Raw genomic sequence first — 17,952 nt, 5'->3', positions numbered from 1 at the left:
GTATTTCTGGCCATTTTCGTTATCATATACTGTAAGTGAGTTGTGTGGCCAGTGATGGCTCATCCTTGGGCTAGGTCTGGGGGACCCATCTCTTATTTTCAGAGTTGGTCTTTTTGTGGCTTTGACCTTACAGAATCGAGACCGAGGGGGAGAAACAGGAGCTGTGGAAGTATACGATTGACAACGTGTCCTCCCTCGCACAGCCGGAGGAGGAGGAGCGGGAACAGCGTGTGTTCAAGGATGTAAGAGCTCGTTCACTCCAAGTACCAAAGGGATGAGCCTCAGTGCCTGGGAGCTGAGACCGTGTCTGAGGTTGATGTCAGCACTTGCAAGGTCTGCTGTTAATGGCCCTCTTGACTTAGGAAGCATTGCTGACATATCAGACACAAGCTTTTGATCATAATATAACAATAATAATAACAATGACCATTTATTTGAGCATTTACCATGCTCTGTGGTAGGCACGTCGCATACTTTATTTCATTTAGACCGTACAACAACCCTTTGAAGTGAATGCTTTTATTTTTACCATTTTATATATGAGAAATTGAGGTTGAGAAGCTAAGCAGTCTGCCCAAGGTCACGTAGCCTGTAAGAGCAAGAACTGTAAGAGCAAGTCCCAGACCAGCGGATTCCAGAGCCTCAGTGCTTCACTTTAAAACGTCAGTGGCTGGGGTGATGCATAGGCCTCCAGCTCTCTGTGGCATTCCCCAGTACTGCTTCTCTCCCTCCCATTCAGACTGAACCTGGTCTGGCGGGGATCGCATCTTGAGTCTTGGTTTGGTTTGTTCCCTCAGCTTTATGGCCGGCACAAGGAGTATCTCAATAGCCTCGTGGGCACTGACTTCGAGATGGTGAGTAGCTTGGCTTCTTGCAGCACCGTGAGCTGGGCTTAGCCGGAGCATTCTGACTGTGGCTGAGTAATAGTGCCTCTCGCAAAGGTCCTAAGACATACTCTTCAGTGTAAAAAGGAAGTCAAACGATAGTGTACAGATTATAATCCTTATGTGTTTTAAAACATTGTATATAGATATAGAACTGTTAGTGTACAGAAAATGGTCTGAAAGGGTGCACACGTGCTGTCGGTGGTTTTCTCTGGGAGGGGTGGGATTGGGAGATGGTAGATGGGTATTGGGTGGTGAGAGAGATTTCTACCTTTATTCTCTAAACTTAGGTAGTTTTGAATTTTTATCAATGGTAATGCACTCACGTATTACTTTATAGTTAATTTTGAAAATAAATATAAAGATGAAAAAGTCTTCCGCACTCTTCATGTGGCTGTTTTTTGTAAGTGCCCCATAGAGAGAGAAGGGGCGTCATTTCTGGTTGTCAAATAGTTTAGCTTTTAAAAAACAAAGCGAAATAGTTTGTCAGTTATCCTGTGGTCCTGTTCTTTGTCTTCCCTCACTCCAGGAGTTTTGTTTCTAGATCTGAAACAGGGATAAAATTACCCAGTGATCTCCCCCCCCCAAAAAAATTAACTTTCAATATTTTTATATTGCATTAGCAACATATGTTCAGTTTTAAAAGTTAGATAAGATAGATACACAAATAATTAACAAAGGAAACTCCCTTGTTTCTTGACCTCAGCCATCTAAAGGGAACGGGGTCTGCAGCTTCCCACTGTACACCAAGGGGCAGCTGTTTTTGCTTCCCTTGGCCATTCTTGTAAATTTCCCATACTGTGTTGCCTTCCCTTCCATTTCAATTATTTACTTTTTTCCTACTGAACAAATTTTAGACATGAAGGAAACTGATCTGTGGAGAAGTGGCAGGGTGGGGAGGACGTGCGACAGTGACACACCCAGATCTGACATCCAGGGTCAGGTCTTCTGGGGATTTGTGGACAGGCTGGGGGAGACGTGCTGCTTCCTTCCAGACCTCCTGATCTTTCCCCACTTCTCTCTCCCTTAGACTGTCCCAGGTGCCCTCCGGCTCTTTGTGAATGGAGAGGTAGGTAAGTGTCTTGCCCAGACAGAGATCTCTTGATGCTCGGGCAAGTGCCCACATACAGCTGTAAAGTATTCCACCTCCCTCAGTGGAGGCCTTGGGTTGTCTGAAGTACATGGGAAACTCAGTCACGAGTCTTTTCTGGAAACACAGTGTTCCTGGCCCTTGAGGGACTTGCTTTCAGAAGTGTGTAGGCTCTTCAGGATTGGGTTGGGTGCTAAGGGTGATAGGAGAATAAGCTGAAATAGTTTCCTGTTTTCTTAGTTTCAGCCCAAGGCTATGAGTATGACAATCTCTACGTCCACTTCTTTGTGGAGTTGCCAACTTCTAGTAAGTAATATTCCTTGTCTGTCTTTTTTATATCCATTCTGACAGTTTTCTAGAGGCATTTGGTAAGGCTTCCTTCCCCACTCCTACTAAAACTGTTACTCCTCTTTTCAAGGTCATAGATCACTTCCAAGTTGTCAAATCCTATAGTGACTTTTCTGCTTTCACCTTATTTGGCCTCTCAGAAGCATTTCATGTGGCTTACTTTTCCTCACTGAAACTCTTGGCTTCTGGCTCCACGCTCCTCTCTTCTCTTTCCTTGGTGGCTCACTAGCCTCCTTGGCTGATTCCTTATCTTCTGTTGATCTTAAACTATTAGAATATCCAAAGCTGGGCCTGGGCCTTCTGTTACTCTCTCTACAGTTTTTCTGGGTGGTCTCATCCATCCCATGGCTTGAATACTGTTTATATGTCTCAGACTCCCAGATTTCTATCTCTGGCCTTGGCCTCCCCCTTGAACTCCAGACTCATAGCCAGTTACCTCTTTGTCATTTCTGCTTAACATGACCAAAGGAACTCTTGATTCTCCCTCTTCTTTCAAACCTGTCCTCATGATTTTCCCCATTTAGCAGAATGGCAATGTCAGCCACTTAGTTACTGATGCCAAAAACCTAGGAGACGTCCTTGTTTCTTCACTTTCTCTGGCTCCCTACAGCCAGTCATTCCATCAGCAATTCCTGTCAGCTCTGTCTTCAAGAGATGTCCTGAATTGTCTGTTCTCTTGAGCACCCTGTCCCAAGCCACCGTCATCTCTTGCCTAGGCCAGTGCATTAAGTTTCTAGCTTAGCCTGTTGCTTCCTCTCTTGCTCCCTCTTACAGTTCATTTGCCATATACACGACAGCCAAAGTGAGCCTTAGAGATGTACACCAGCTGTATATCTCTTGAGCTTACAACTCCCACGGCTTCCCCTTGCACTTAGAGTAAAATCCAAACTCCAAGCCCTGAAGGAGCTGGCCCTGCCTTTCTCTCCCTTGCAACGTTCCAGCCATACTCTCTTTCTGCTCTTGAACACGCCGAGTTCTTTTACACCATAGGGCCTTTTGAGGACCATTTCCTTTGTCTGAAGCTCTTTCTGTTGTATCTTTGCATGACTGGTTCTTCTTGAGTTTAGGTCTCAGCCTAAGTGTCACCTCTGAGAAGTCTTCCTCACCACTCACTCTAAATGAGCCTCCAGGTTACTCAGTCCCTTCCTCAGCTTATTTTTAGTATAGGATTTATCACTACCTGATAGCCTCTTGTGGTTGGTTTGTTGTCTGTCTGCCCCTATTAGAATGTTAGCTCCATGAGAGACAGGGATCTTTTCTATCTGGTCACCAAAATATCCTAATGGCTGGTCATAGCACATAGCAGACACTCAGTAAAGTTAAATGAATGAATGAGTGAATGAATGGCTAAAGGAACTTTGTTTTTTTCCCCAACTACTTGCTCTCCTCCCAGGTAAACTCACTATATCTGGTCTTTGGCTTTCAGACTGGTCAAGCCCAGCGTTCCAGCAGCTCTCAGGAATAACACAGACCTGTGTGACCAAGTCCCTGGGAATGGTATGGACAGCGAGAGGGGCTACCTAGAAGGAAATAGGACTCTGTTCCTGGGGTGGCATCTGAAGATTTATTGGCCTGGCAGCCATGCCCTCTGGGGAGAATTCCAGAGTTGGGCCTGGCCCTTCTCTGCGGGCTCTGCAGCACCACCTGGTCCAGGCTCCTCTCTCTGCCTTTTTGAGAATGGTAGCAGCTTGATTTGCGGGGTCCCTTCACCTCTCAGCCTCTTATTTCCTACCTGGGCTGATAGTTTTTCTTTTTTTCTTGTAAAGGTGTTCTTGACATTGGCCACAGGGAGAACGAATTCCAAGAGAGGCCTTGCCCACCCCATGACACTGAGTATGAAATAACACTCCTCCTTTTTAGGACAAGGTGGCTTACTTCTCCTACCCGTTCACATTTGAGGCCTCCTTCCTCCACGAGGACGAATCTGCTGGTGAGTGGCTCAGCAGTGGATCCTAGGCCTTCGGTCTCCTCACGCGGTGCCCTCTCTTGGTGAAGGCCTCCTATGACCTGGCTGCTTCTCTCCCTCGCACAGATGCTCTCCCGGAGTGGCCTGTGCTCTACTGCGAGGTCCTCTCACTGGACTTCTGGCAGAGGTATCGTGTGGAAGGCTACGGGGCTGTGGTGCTGCCTGCCACCCCAGGTGACCTCTTGTCCCTGCCCTTCATGTGGCCCACATGCCCTGGCTCCTGGGAACAAGATTAACACTTCCAAAAGATTCAGCCACTTCCAGTGAGAAGTAGGGATAATTAGGAATTAGAAGCATTTCTCTTACAAGATTCCTTGCCCCTTTTGAGGCATTTTTCCCCCTCCATTAGAGACAGCTGAGTGAAATTCCCACTAACTGCGAAGTTGAGCAGCCTGGGCGTCCCTGATAGCTGCTCCACGCTCCTCTGATTTGACTTGCGGCCCTCAGGGAGAGGCTGCCTTGCGAAATGAGCTTTCAGCATATGTGTAGTGAATGAATCAGCGTTCATTTTGAAATAATAGCCGTTATCTTCTGTTGTGTACCAGGCATTGTGCTAAGTGCTTCTTCTTTAATTTTCCCACCCACTTTGTGAGGTATAGGTGTTACTATTTCCATTTTACTAGGTGAGGAGAATGAGGCTCGGAGAGGTTAAGAAACTTGTCCTGGTATACAGGTGAGAACTGGCAGAGCTGAGATTTGAATGTCTGTCCCACTGATGTCCAAACAGGTGCCCTAAACTGCCATGATAACCTTCGCCAGAGGTCAGGTCGTCACCAGACCAGGTGTTTTACTGGTGGCTAGGACTGTGTCATTGCTGGAGAGTCAGTGAGGGACCACAGGCCCTTTCTGGCCCTGGCACCGTTCTCATCGTGCACAGGCTCACACACCCTGACGGTCTCCACGTGGAGACCCATGGAGCTTGGCACCGTGGCTGAGCTGAGGAGGTTTTTCATCGGCGGTTCTCTGGAACTGGAGGACATCTCCTACGTGCGGATACCAGGAACCTTCAAGGTGACTTTTGTCTCTGTGGAGACTTCATGCTGGGAACTTGTGTTCCTATCTCTTCTGTAGAAGGTGGGGTCTGAGTTAAGGTCCCTTGTTCATTGCTTCATTGTTATTTAGCCTCTTTCTTCCTGTGGCTTAAGCTGGAAGTCATGGCCACATCTTGACCTAGGTGCAAATGTCTACTCTGCTATCCTAGGAGATCTTTGGAAAATAGTATACTTAGACATTTCCCTTGATCCCCATCAGAATAACTGGCCCCTCCTTCCAGCCCATCAGTGAGGCCTCAGTCGTCGGAGGTGAGGAGGATTGGCAGGCAGCCTGTGAGACTGCTTATTCTCAAATGAAGTTGGAATGTTCCCTGATTTACAGTTGGGAGCCCAGTGTTAGCCTTGAGGTGATGGAGTCTGGGTCCTGGAAAGTGGTTTCCCCAACAACTGTTCTCCCCAAGAATGGGAATAAGAACAGGAGGAGGCCGGCATGGTGCCTGGGGTCTAGAAACCACAGAAAGCTGATGCTAACTGCGTGCCACAGGGGGAGCGTCTGAGCCGCTTTGGACTCCGCACAGAGACCACAGGCAGTGTCACCTTCCGTTTGCACTGTCTGCAGCAGTCCAGGTGAGTCACCCTGGCCCTCTGCCTCGGGGCTGCTTATCCCTGAGGGCCAGAGAGCAGCCGTGGCCACGTAGCGGGCTCCCCTGCAGGGCCTTCATGGAGTCGAGTTCCCTCCGGAAAAGGATGCGGAGTGTGTTGGACCGTCTGGAAGGATTCAGCCAGCAGAGTTCTATTCACAGTGTGCTGGGTACGTTCCCCTCTTTCCCCAGCTGCCACCCAGGGTCAGCATGGGCCACGCTCCTCGCCACATCAGTAGCTGACTGCTGTATTCGCTTCCCTTGCAGAGGCCTTCCGTCGAGCCCGGCGCCGCATGCAGGAGGCCCGAGAAAGGCTTCCCCAGGGCCTAGTGGGCCCCTCGGGAGCACGGTCTCCTAGCTCGCTGCAGCCCCGGCCCTCCGTGCAAGAGGACAAGCCAAGCGCCATCTAAGGCCGGTGCCCTCCTGCCTCTTCATCCTTCTGATTAGAGACCACTTTGACCTGCTAAGAAAGTCCCAGGCTGACGCCTCTGCCTAGTCTTCAGCAGGGTCTTCTCCCTGCCAGGTGGCAATAAACCAGAGACCCTGTGCCCCCCATATGGTCCCCATCTTCATATTTCAACTACTGCAAGTGGGCATCACAACAAGGCAGGCTTTTTGGTTTGACACGAGTTTGGGGTAACCCCATAGTTAGTTCTGTCCTTGACACAGCCTCTTTTCTGTCTCATCTCAGTCTCAGTTGCAGAGGGCTGCAGGTACCTTATGCTCCACAACCCTTTTTACAAATGGAGGCTCAAGAAAGAAGAAGGAAGGTGTGCGAGATCTTAAATTCCTGGCCCAGGAGGCTCAGCATCCTCTTTCCAGAGTAGCCTCATCCTACTGCGTGGGGCTTATTGCGTTTGAGATATACCTTATTTTTGGAGTAAATGAAGGCTAAAGGTAGTGCGCAGTCCTTTCTGCTAGCAGGGTGGTATCTTTTATTGTGTTTTTTCTACATAAACACCTTTTATACTGACTGACGTTCTGTTGGCTGTTTGTCTGCTCAGCCTGCTGGCATGTCTGAGATAGCCTCAATGCTGGAGGCCCTAACGCTCCTGCCCTTCCCCTTTTCCTACTCCCGAGCGTTTCTTTTGATGCTCTTAACTCAGCCCCCAAGAGAGGCTTAGAGGTTAGTGCCAGCTGTGTCTTGGCAGCCCTCCTCTTAAACATCTGGAACAAAGCACGGGACTAGGGTCATGCCCTCCCCAGCCCAGTGCAAAAACCAGTGTGTGCCCTTAGCAGTGCTTTATTGGTAGAAGCAGAGTGTGCTTCCCAGCCTGCAGGCTCCAGAGAAAGATTGTGAGGTGGCTAGAGGCTGGGACCATGTGGCCTCCCAGTCATGGGCAGGGGTCAGGGACAAGCTGGGAAATAGGAGATAGGGGCTGGAAACCCTCCAGATGACTATTCTCAGATGAGGGCCTCTAGACCGCCTTGCTTGGCTCACAAGTCCTTACACCTGGAGCTGATGCATGACCTAATAGCTAAGAAGCTCCCAAGGCGGGAGGACTCCTTGCTGCTGGGAGCACCAGCTGTCACTCCCAGCCAAAGAACCAGCTTTCTGTAGCCAGCAAAAGCGTCAGCAAGATATGGGGGAGAAGGTGGGCTTGTGGTCTTCTGTAGGTCCCCTTGTCTCCAAGATTGGAGGCTTGGCGTGGACTCCTGTGGAAGCAGGAGAAGTGGGCAAGTGAGGAACTTGCTGGGTATCAAGAAATGGGGCTGTTTTAGGGTGTTGATGACTAAGCTGAGGTTAGTTTGGCACTTCTTAATTGTCCCCCCCAAAGGCCTAGGCCCCGGGATTAACTGTCAGCCCAGAAGCTAGCATACAGGAAAGCCACTAGGAAGGAGTTCCCTGTCCCTAGTGACAAATTCTGTTGTCTCTGCTTAGAGGCCTAAGAGGAGTCAGCTGTCCCCTGCAGGGAGGGATGTGAGGGCCCGACCCAGCCCAGGGCTGTGGAAGGAGGGCCTCCTCTTACCTGCCGAGCCTCATTTGCCTCGCCAGGCTGACAGGTCCAACTTGGGGATGCTCCTGCAGCTCACAAAGCCCCGGGGGTGGGTGTTGGCCTTGAAGATGTGCCTCGAAACGGTGGTGATCCCGGTATTGTCACACACAATTCGAGACAAGGAAACCCGTCTCAGGGCCTTGCGCTGTCTCTTGGTGAAAACACCCCGTTTCTGCCACCAGAACCTACCAAGAGAGTCAAGAGACGTGGGTGAAGGTTGGGGAGAGTTAACATATAACGAGCACCTGCTGTGTGCTGGCTACTTTACATACACTGTTTCGTTCACTTCTCCAAAACTCCTGCAAAATAGGTATTATTCCCATTTTATAAATGAAGAAACAGGTTCTGGGATCAAGTAAATGGCCTGGCGTTAAATGCAAAGTAGTTTAAGTGGTCAGGGCTGGATTTGAACGTAGGTAAATGCCAAATCCAATAGGGAGTCAGGTCTTAAACCACAAGCTTACTGGAGGAAAACCAGATTTAGCCCATTCTGCCATATTTTCTGGGATCTGCTAGCCTGGAACAGCGAGGCTGACAGGTCTATCTCCTGGGTTAAAGGTGCCTTCAGCTCAGGCGATTATCAGCCTTGCCTGGGTCAGTGGTCTCTCTCCCTCTGACCAAGCTCTCCAGGGAGGAGCCTCCTGGTCTCAGGTCCTGTGAACTTGGAAGAGATGAAGCTAAAAAGAGTACCTTCCCCTGTTGTCGAGTCTTGAAATGCTAGTGCTTTTCTGCCCTGCCTCTGGGGCTGGTCTCTTTAAGGTAGAGTCTCTTACCTGTCCCCATCTCGGGCTCTTCTGAACTGGTTCTCAAAGAGACAAGCCAGAAGAGGCCCCACTCGGGCCCCTGGCAGAAGAGGTTCTGCGATGGCCCCAACCCAGATGTCAATGTTGTCAGGTGTCCCATACAGATTCAGGAACTTCCTTGCCAAAGCCTGGTTTTTCAGCACCCGGCTAAGCTGAGCCAGATTCCGGGGCTGGGAGAGCCTGCAGAAGCGCCTCCAGGCATTGTATCCTGTAGGGCAAGGGGGCAGAAGCAGTTTCAGTCTCACCTCTGCCCACCGCGCATTAGCTTCTGCTTCTCTCCACACTCTCTCCTGAGAGAACCCTGTGGTAGGCAATACTAGGCAGAACAAGATCCCTGCTGCAAAAGTGGCCCTGAGCCTTCCGAAGAGCAGGCCACCGCCCGCTCATTTTCAACGTGAGCAGACAACCGTGCTTTGTGTGCATCGAACTGAGAGAGAGTCCTAATGTAAAAAGCTGTTGTAACCCCACACTCATAACCGCAATGATAGTATTATTGGGCTCATGTGCATTAATTAGGGACAAATAAGACAGTACCCGGAATATACAAGACTCAATAGGTTTGTAGAATGAATGAATGAGTAAATAAATGAGTGAAAAAAACTAGAAATGAAGAGCATGGGTAAAGTTCATCTACTCAGAAAAGGACCATATGCTGTCTGATTCTGTTTATATGAAAGATCCAGAATAGGCAAATGTGTAGAGATGGAAAGTAGATCAGTGATTGTCAGGGGCTGGGGTGGGGATGGGGAGTGACTGTTATTATGTTCTAATATTAAATTTGGTGATCGATGAACAGCTCTAAATATACTCGAATCATGGAATTGTGTACTTCATACGGGTAAAGTTTATGATATGATATGACTATATCTGAATAAAGCTGTTTAAAAATTTTTTCCCCTACTCAGACTTCCAAAGACTAGCCACACTGATGTCTCAGCTCTCAGGATCCCACACCAGAACCAAGCCATACGATGTGGCAGGGACCAGCAAGGTAGGAGATAGCTTTGCCGTAACCTGAAGAAACACCAGCCCAACACCGTCCATTGAACAACCACTCACAAACCCCATCTCCCAGCTGAACAAAGGGAAATCACATCATGTACTGTACTAAGTGTTGTGTGATTCTCTCTCAGGATCCTCACAACACCTTTGTGGGGCACTTCGTAATCTCCATTTTATCAATGGATATTTGTTGAGCTTGAGCAACCATGAGTTTTCCAAGATCACCCCACTATTAAGTGGAGTTCAAACTAGGTCTTCCAATTCCTAATTAAGTATTGAACTTGGGAAGGGACTGGAGGAGACTGCAGGAGCTAGTATCAGGAAAATATTTCTGGGACAGCTTGGAGGGAACAGAAATTCACTGTAGCAACTTGGGTGGCTAGCAATCTCAGTTCTCCAGCAGGGGGCGCCCTCGCCTCTTTAGCCTTCAGGAGCACCCAAGTGGAGGGGAGGAAAGAAATTCAGGTTCTTGAGTGCCCGCAGTGTGCCCACCAGGTGCTGTGTTAGGTGCAGTTGAAATCCCCCCGCTCCGTTATACACGGCCAAAGGTGAGCCAAGGCGGGTGGGGCTTCAGGTTGTATTTAGACAGGGAAGTGGGAGGTGGGGAGAGGCAGAGAGGAGCAAGGCAGTGGCCAAAGGCTACCCCTAACACTGTGGCCTGAACAGGGGGAAGAAAGGAGAACATTTGAACTTGAAGCAGATTTTACTACTTCCTTGTTGTGTGGCCTTGGGCAAATTGCTAGATGTCTCTGATCTTATTTTCTCATCTCTGGAAATGGCTGTAACAGCTGTTTCTCAAGGTCGTTGGGAGGACTAGATGAGTTAATATCCATGAAAGTTCCTAGCAAAGTGCCTAGTTTTTCTTCTTTCGTGGGATAAAGTCTTTTTATGTCCTCACCAAACAGCCAAGGCAGTCTTAATTTTACCCCACCTGTTCCCTGCCTCTCGGGCTCTGTGTCTTTCTCCATTTGGAGCAGGAGCCAGTTTCTATATCCCTGGACCTTTACTCCTCCTCCTTGGAACTTGCCAGGTTGACGGTGAATGGAGCAGTTAATCTCTACCTTTTAAATCTACTGCTTTTCTCTACTCGGAATGTCCTGATCTCCTTTGTCAGCTCCTGTGTCCAAGTCCTGGTCCTGTTGTGAACCTAAAGCTAGAGACCCTACAGTGGATGGAGAAGACGTGGAGGGACAGCAAAAAGGTGGTCCCAGGGATGCTTTACTGCATCAACCTTGGCCTTGTGTGCCTCTGAACACAGCACATCCTGTACACAGTCCCAGGCAGAAAGGAGGCGCCCAGGGCCCTCTCTGAAACCCGCACCCACCCACCCCCAACAGCAGCCCTGGTCCAGGTGAAGCCTGGGAGGGGCAGGCAGCCCTCTCACCTGGGAGGCCATGGTCCCGGCTGCGTTGCATGTTGAGAGCTGCCAGGTCCAGCCCGATTCTTCTCACTTGCCGAAATAGCCTCTCCCGGAGTTCATCCACTAACATGGAATCTTGGCGGTTCAGCTTGGCAGGGGTAGCCATGAGGCCTCGGAGGATGGGGTCGATGCCACCTGGTGGCGGGGAATATGAGCAGCACAGATTGGACTAGTCTCTGGGAAGCCCCTTGGATCATCACATGGTGCCAGGCTAGCTCAGACCTGGACAAGACACTCGCTTATATTCTACAAAGTTTGTATCAGGAAACAGGGGCCTGGGTGGACATGAAGGGAGTTGGAGCTGGCGGGGAAAGAAGTCACCCCCACTTCTTAAAGAAGGCGTGGAAGGCAAGCTCCTTTCAGGCCCACAAGCCACCATTCTGACATCCATCTCCTCCCCTTTTGGAAATCCTCTAATCTCAGGAGCTGGGAGGCCCATGACTGAGGGTCTTGGTGGCACCTTCCTTGTTTTCACTGTCCTGGGGAGATGGTTAGCAGTGGCCTGAGCAGCAGCCTGCCTCCTGGCACTAAGCTGGGCCCTACTCCCACTCCCATCTGCCTCTGGAAAACCTGGTTACCTTCATGCACGATTCGCCAGCTGGCAAAGAAGGCGGAGCTAAGCGGGACACGCGAGTTGGGTGCTGAGGCCCGGTACTGGCTGTCCAAGCGGAACATGAAGGGCTGGAGCATGGTGTGGCCAAAGCGGAAGGCCAGGGTGAAAACATTGGCCACACGGGGGTCCACGTTGGAGCAGTACCCCCGATAGGGCCCCAGGGTTTTCCTGGCCCGGGCCTTGCCCAGAACCAGGGGCAGAAAGTCTCGGTAGGTGATGATCTGGAAGAGGACACATAGGAGGAACGTTACCTCAGTGGCCGCCCACCCTCCTCCCTGGCATTTGGACAGGCCTCTTGCCTTTTGAAGGGCTGCTCAGACATTTAATTCTTTATTGTCATCATGTCAAATGTGGCAACATTACTTTCCTGTTGGCTGATGGAGATACTGAAGCCCAGAGAGGCTGAGTGATGTGAACAGGGTCACACAGTGATGGGGGTACAGGCCAGATATCAGGTACACCCTCAGTCTCCCAGACTTAGCTGACTTGAGGCACCTCCCTGAGGGTGTGTTAAGGAAGGTGGGAGCCACTCCTTCAGGTGGCTTCTCTTGCCAGATTGTCTTCTAGGTGATGCTGGGACCCAGGGCTCTCTACCTGGACCATGGCCCCCACGATCTTCCGAGCCTCCTGGTACAGCTTGTCCCCGGTCCACCGGGGATTCAGGCGTCTCAGCTCGGTAGCCAGCCGGTTGTGCTCTCGCATAAAGAGAGTGTGCAGCGCTGCCAGTTTGGGGGTTTCAGTTGATCGGGAGTCACCTGGAAAACCCCAAGTTTAGAGTCATCATAGACCTTCCCAGAGAATGTCTTTCTACTAAGGCAGTCAGAGCTCTGAGGACTTTGTGACCTGGGCCAAATTCCTGGCCCTCACTGGACCTCCATTTCCTCAGCTGTGCTGTGAGGTGCCACTGACCGCCACCCTCCTCCCCCGCACAGCGGGCGAGGACGGGGAGGACAACAGGGTCTTGGATCCTGAAGTGACTGGAACAGGTTTGGATGAGGTGGAAAAGCACGGGGAGGGAAAATCTTTGCCTAATGATTCCACTCTGTAAGATGACCAGATCCAAGGCTGGCGGAGGGAGCTGGGTGATTCTCGGAACCTTGACTTCGGGACTGTGAGCCCCCGTGCCCTGTGAACTGCATCCGTCTGCACGTCCTCTGCCGAGGGCCGGACCTGCCCCCAGCTTTGGACTTAGTGTCGTGCTGCTCTCCCCAGGGAGCCCAAGGGAAAGGGAAAGAGAGTTGGGCAGAGCCCGTCCCTGTAGCAAACCTTCCCCTCGAGGCCGGGAAGGAAAGTCAAGTCCCAAAGGTGGGCCCTACACACAGTCATTTGCCGGCTTGAACTAAACCCTTTTGTACAAAGTCATATTTAATCTACTTTTTAGTAGACCTCTCGTGAAGGTGCACGCTGCTCTTGCCAGGAGCAAAGAAATACACAATCCTTAGGAAAGGCGGCTGGAGCCAACTCCCTGAGAAGAAAGCGGTGGAGTCGAGTGGGAAGGTCACAGACCGGACACTACGCTGACTTGAGTGCCCACTGTGGACTCTGCCACCTGAAATCTGTGCTCTGAGCACATTAGTTATCTTCCCCCAGCCTCAGTTTCTCGTCTGTCAGACGAAGGTGATAAAAATGCCCTCCTTCCAGGGCTGCTGTAAGGATTAGAGATGGCGCCTTTAAATGTCATAAATAACCAGAAACAATGACCATTATCATTATAACCAGCACATGGGGCAAAGGCCCCAGGAGAGTTGACATCAGGCATCCAGAGGAAGGTACCAGATAACAGTGTCTAGTGAGGCAAGAGAGAGGGCACATAAAAACCTAAGGGAATTTAGCCCAGAGAAGAGAAATATTTGGGTCATTAAACAGGCTATTACTGTGTGAAAGAGAGATAGCTTCTTCTCTGAAGTTCCAGAAGCATGAAGAAGAGCAATAAGTGGATGTTGGCTCTAAATGAGGGAGACCTTTGTAACAGTCAGCGCTGCTACAGATGGACCATTGCACTGTATAGGCCTGAGCTCCCTATCACTGGGGAGAGGCAAGCGGTGATCGCTGGCCACACACAGGGCGTTTGCAAAGGGACTCCTTCCCGCTTACTGATTCCATGACGACTACCACAGGTCTGTGCTATGGTGTGTCTAATATTGAGGTCTGAGGCCATACATCCACGTCACAGCCCGCCGTGGCTTCCCAACCCAGAACCCCGAGTCTGACCTGCCAAGAAACAGGGGATGCGCGCATTGCGGTTGGTGAGGCGACAGGGGTCGTTGCGCATATTGTCGAAGGGCAGCAGGTCCCGGCCATTGTCACGGAACTGTTGGTTGACAGCCAGCAGCCCAAAGTAGTTGGTTTGGTTGCGGAGCCGCTGGGCAAGGGAGACCTCGCTGCCGTACACCATGCTGGCATCCACAAAAGAGGTGAGAGCGTTGATCTGGTTTCGGACTTTGTTCTTGTTTTGGGGGCATGCGGGTGCCGAGCGGAAGAAAGGGATACAGTCACTCTGGTTCTTGATGCGAGGGTCATTGCGTGGGATCTGAGGTGGAAGAGGAGCCAGTGAGACTGGGGCCCCTAGAAAGAAAGCTCACTCTTCTTGGTCATCCCCCACCTGCTTTAAAACCTTGCTGAAAACTCCCCTCCTCCAGGAAGCCCTCCTTGACTCACCCAGACTCATACTGCTCACCAGGTCAACCTGCGCATCCACAGCACTTTGTGCCATAGAGTCATGGAAGGTTAGAAATGGATGAGGCCTTAGATCCTCATTTTACAGGTGGGGAAACTGAGGCTCAGAGAAGGGAAGTAGCAAACAGTTATCAGGAGAGGAGGGGTTAGAACCTAGATCTCCTGTCGATTAGGCCTGTGCTCCTTTCAGTCCATTCAATTTGATGGATATTTCCTAAGCGCCTCTCTGTGCTCGTGCTTTGGACACTGTGAAGGTCAATGAGACCCAGTACAGGGTACAGGAAGCCAGCCTTTCAGGGAAAACAGCCACACATATGGAGACTATCACCCTAGATTGAGGTGCCATTTGCTGTGCTTGATCTAAAAGCCAAAAGCTAAAGATAGAATAGGAAGATATGGGAAGGCTCCCTGGAGGAGGCGCCCGTGAACCAGAGCTTGAGGAATGGATAGGGTTGCAACAGGGAGGAGCCAGCCACGGGCCCTCACATGTCACGCCCCATGAATGTCGCCCTGCCTCTTGAGTGTGAGTGAGGGTGTGCATGTCAGAGTGTGTGCGTGTATGGCCCCACTCTGTCCCCTCTGCTCGCTGGAGTCCATTTTTTCTTCCCTAGTGTTTCACACCACCCTTGCCTCTCAGCCTGAAGGAGAGCACTGTGCTCACACCCAATCCCAGGATTTGGCGGGAGCTGCAGGGCCCTTGGACTTTCCCAGGAAAGAGAGAAGGGCAAGAGCAAAGAGGCCCTAAAGGCTTCCAAAAGCAGCAGCTCAGTGGCTTCCCCTGTGAGAATCAGACCCATGGGTCAAGGCCAGTCCGATTGCTTTCCCTTCCCTGGAGCCTGCACTGAACCTCCTGGCAGGTTGCACTCCCACCCCTCAAAGACGCACAGAACCAGGGGTGTGTTCCAGGCTGTGCCTCTTATCTCTGCCTGATACTCCAGCATCACAGACAGCTCCTTGAGGATGGTGTTTTAGTCTTCCACATCGCTACTCCCAGCTGTCAGCCCTGGGGTGGAGGCTGCACCGGGGCCTGGGAGGTTGGCTGAGGGTACCTTGATGGGGAAGCAGGGGGGCAGCTGGGCGCAGGTCTTCTCACAGTCGACGCCCGCAGTGAAGGCCACTCTGGCTGGGGACTCAGGGGAGAAGTCCAAGTCGTGGTCAATGAACTGGCCCCACTGCATGAACATGAGGGCCCGGCCCCTGTCGGAAGTCAGCCTCTCACTGGGGAAGCGCACGATCTGGTTGGAGACGGCCCGGACCTGGAGGGGAGATAGGTCACTGTAAGGCATGGGCTCCCAGACCCTGCAAGGTGTTGGGGCCAACCCGGAACTCAGGAGCCAGCAGATGGCCCCTGCTGGAGTTAACAAAATCTCTCCTCCTCTCCTGACCTCCCCTCCCCTTTCCTATTTTGTCCCACCTCCTGTGTGGCTGTCATTCCTAGAAAGATGGTCTCTGGCTTGGCTCATGAGGATTCCAGGGGTAAAGAGAAAGGTGGGGGTGCTAGGTTGGCTGGCTGAGACCACACCAGCTCTTCCAGAGAGGTAAATAGATCAAATGGATAAATCAATTCATAGACTAGTGGGTAACTAGACGATAGAACTGATCGATAGATGCACGGACCGGTTGCTAGGTGGTGGATAACTATAGAGAGAATTGGATAGATAGATGGAAGGATCAATGGAAGAAAAATTAATAAGTAGATATTGATAGATGTAGGTGATGGATTGTTATATTGACATATGAATAGAAAATTGATAAGCTGGTAAACATTGTCATTTAGATTGGCAGACATAGCTAGATGAAGGTGTGTAGCTCTTTATATTTAGCAAGATACTTTGACAGTAATTCTTTCAGAAAAAACAATACTGTAAGAGCTAGCGCTAATAGACCGCATCCGATGTGGATGTTTATAGGAGGGACCTTATTTAATATTCACATCGGCAATATGAGGTAGGTTTTACTGCCATCTTACAGATGAGGAAACTGAGACTCAGCTGTATTGCCTGCCCAAAGTCACACAGCCGGCCAGTGGTAGAGCCTAGATTTGAGCCCTGTCTGGCTGACTCTGGGCTCCGCTTTGACTCCCGTGTTTAGAAGAGAAGGAGCATCCTCCAGACCCTCAGCCCTGACTCACAAGAGGGAGGGGGAAGCCATTGCGCTTCTTGCCGGGGGTCCAGCCGAAGGGGAGCGACAGCCTATCCTCATACTCAGCTGGCAGCCAGCGAGCCAGGGGCTGATTGGAGGCCCCCAGCCAGGGTCTCTTCCTGAAGCAGTAGGTGGGCTCAAGTCAGCAGAGTTCTGGGCCTTGAGACCACTCAGCGTGTAGGGAAGGGTGGATGAGGGAAGGGAGGCACCCCCCAGGTCAGGCGCAGGCCCTGGCACCCACTTGTTGTTGCATCTCCCGGTGATGGTGCGATATTTGTTACTGCACTTCTCGGCCTGGTCCTGGAGAGCACAGCCAGTGGCCTGGGACAGCAGCCGCAGCTGGGGTTCTGTTAGCACATCTTGGGGGGGGAGGTGAATAGGGGCCTGGACCCAGGATTCTAGCTCCTTCCTGAGCTTGTCTGCTCAGTATCTCTCATCCCTTTACCTCTCCCCTCCCAACACCCCAAGGCTGTGTACCCTGCCTCCCCCTCCTGGCTTCCTTCCACTCCCAGGCTAGGGAAGGCCCTGGGGGCTCAGTAGGGAGCACAGTACCAGTGACATTGAAGGATCTGGACCCCTGGAGTTGTAACTTCTCCTCCAGCAGCCCCAAGGCCACATGCATATAATCGGCAGCCCGAACGACTGTCCTGGTGGCCGCTGCTGGTCGTTTGAAGTAGGAGAGCAGGTCCATGGGGCTGGCCAATCCACTGCGAAGGCGCTGCTTCATGCTGCCCAGGAGAGGAGGGATGAGGGCTGGAGAAAGGAAGCAGACTCACCCAGCAGATCCCCAGGCCGGCGGCAGGCAGTCAGGACAGTTTAAGCAGACAGAATGATGGATGGGAGGGAGGCTCTCTACACACGTGGCACTGCCCCATGGCGCCCAGTGGCAGGATGATGGGTGAGGTGACCTTGGCTGGAGCCCATCCTGCCTCATCTACCCTCTCAGGCCCATGCAGTCCTCAGACCCAGACCTACCTCCTCTGAGTCTGATTGTAGGCCGCATCCACCAGCAACTTGGCCTCTGTTATGCAGCCCCGAAGGACCGAGGTCTCCACTGCCCTGGGGGAGGCTGTTCAGAGGGAAGGGAACTCAGGGTCCAGGGGAGCTGCAGGCCCCCCACACCCAAGTTCTTCCCCCTCCATTGCCCTCCTCCTGGGCCGCCCAAGGGGCTATTACCTGGGGCAGTGCCCTCACAGAGCTGGGCCAGGATGAGTGCAGCTAGGACACCTGCCAGGGTCAGGAGCAGCTTCATCTTCGCAATGAGACCCCCAGCCACAGCGCGTTAAGCCACCGAAACACACGTCCTGTGCATGGGTGGAGTCCCGTGCTCACTTCTCACCCAGAGGACCCAAGCTGACCTCTCCCCTTCTGCTCTTCT

At 51.5% G+C, this 17,952-nt stretch overlaps 2 protein-coding genes across 6 annotated transcripts in view; one reads left to right on the top strand and one right to left on the bottom strand.

Annotated features, from left to right (window-relative positions):
• MKS1 (MKS transition zone complex subunit 1) overlaps positions 1-6,895 on the top strand; it is an 11,711-nt gene extending 4,816 nt beyond the window's left edge. The window contains exons 8-19 of one of the 5 annotated variants that reach the window (XR_011523127.1): positions 134-242; positions 798-854; positions 1,915-1,957; positions 2,215-2,280; positions 3,749-3,819; positions 4,183-4,252; positions 4,355-4,462; positions 5,166-5,299; positions 5,825-5,907; positions 5,994-6,091; positions 6,189-6,527; positions 6,613-6,895. Coding sequence is in view for 3 of the 5 variants with exons in the window: in XM_008512847.2 (XP_008511069.1) it covers positions 134-242; positions 798-854; positions 1,915-1,957; positions 2,215-2,280; positions 3,749-3,819; positions 4,183-4,252; positions 4,355-4,462; positions 5,166-5,299; positions 5,825-5,907; positions 5,994-6,091; positions 6,189-6,331 (982 nt within the window). In the remaining 2 variants the exon portion in view is untranslated. The other 4 variants (XR_011523128.1, XM_008512847.2, XM_070560820.1 and 1 more) reach the window with 4 other exon arrangements.
• On the bottom strand, positions 6,830-17,952 carry EPX (eosinophil peroxidase). Its single transcript, XM_070560819.1, has 13 exons — positions 17,751-17,952; positions 17,550-17,643; positions 17,127-17,302; positions 16,816-16,933; positions 16,564-16,693; positions 15,482-15,688; positions 13,968-14,286; positions 12,351-12,511; positions 11,722-11,977; positions 11,108-11,278; positions 8,692-8,929; positions 7,892-8,103; positions 6,830-7,577 (listed from the first exon to the last, which is right to left on the bottom strand). Exons 1-12 carry the CDS (start codon positions 17,824-17,826, stop codon positions 7,902-7,904), a joined length of 2,148 nt encoding a protein of 715 aa, XP_070416920.1. The 5' UTR covers positions 17,827-17,952; the 3' UTR covers positions 6,830-7,577; positions 7,892-7,901.

Source organism: Equus przewalskii, chromosome 10, assembly GCF_037783145.1.
Source record: "Equus przewalskii isolate Varuska chromosome 10, EquPr2, whole genome shotgun sequence".
Lineage (NCBI taxonomy): Eukaryota > Metazoa > Chordata > Mammalia > Perissodactyla > Equidae > Equus > Equus przewalskii.
The sequence above is the reverse complement of the archived record's forward strand: the minus strand, read 5'-3'. Positions and strand labels throughout refer to the sequence as shown.

Bases quoted from the DNA above. Each gene is read 5' to 3' on its own strand.
- EPX (XM_070560819.1), bottom strand. From the start codon at position 17,826: ATGAAGCTGCTCCTGACCCTGGCAGGTGTCCTAGCTGCACTCATCCTG. The intron at 16,694-16,815 runs GTGGGTGCCAGG...CTACTGCTTCAG, and splicing joins ACCGGGAGATGCAACAACAA to GAAGAGACCCTGGCTGGGGG. The intron at 15,689-16,563 runs GTGAGTCAGGGC...TCTCCCCTCCAG, and splicing joins ATGGCTTCCCCCTCCCTCTT to GTCCGGGCCGTCTCCAACCA.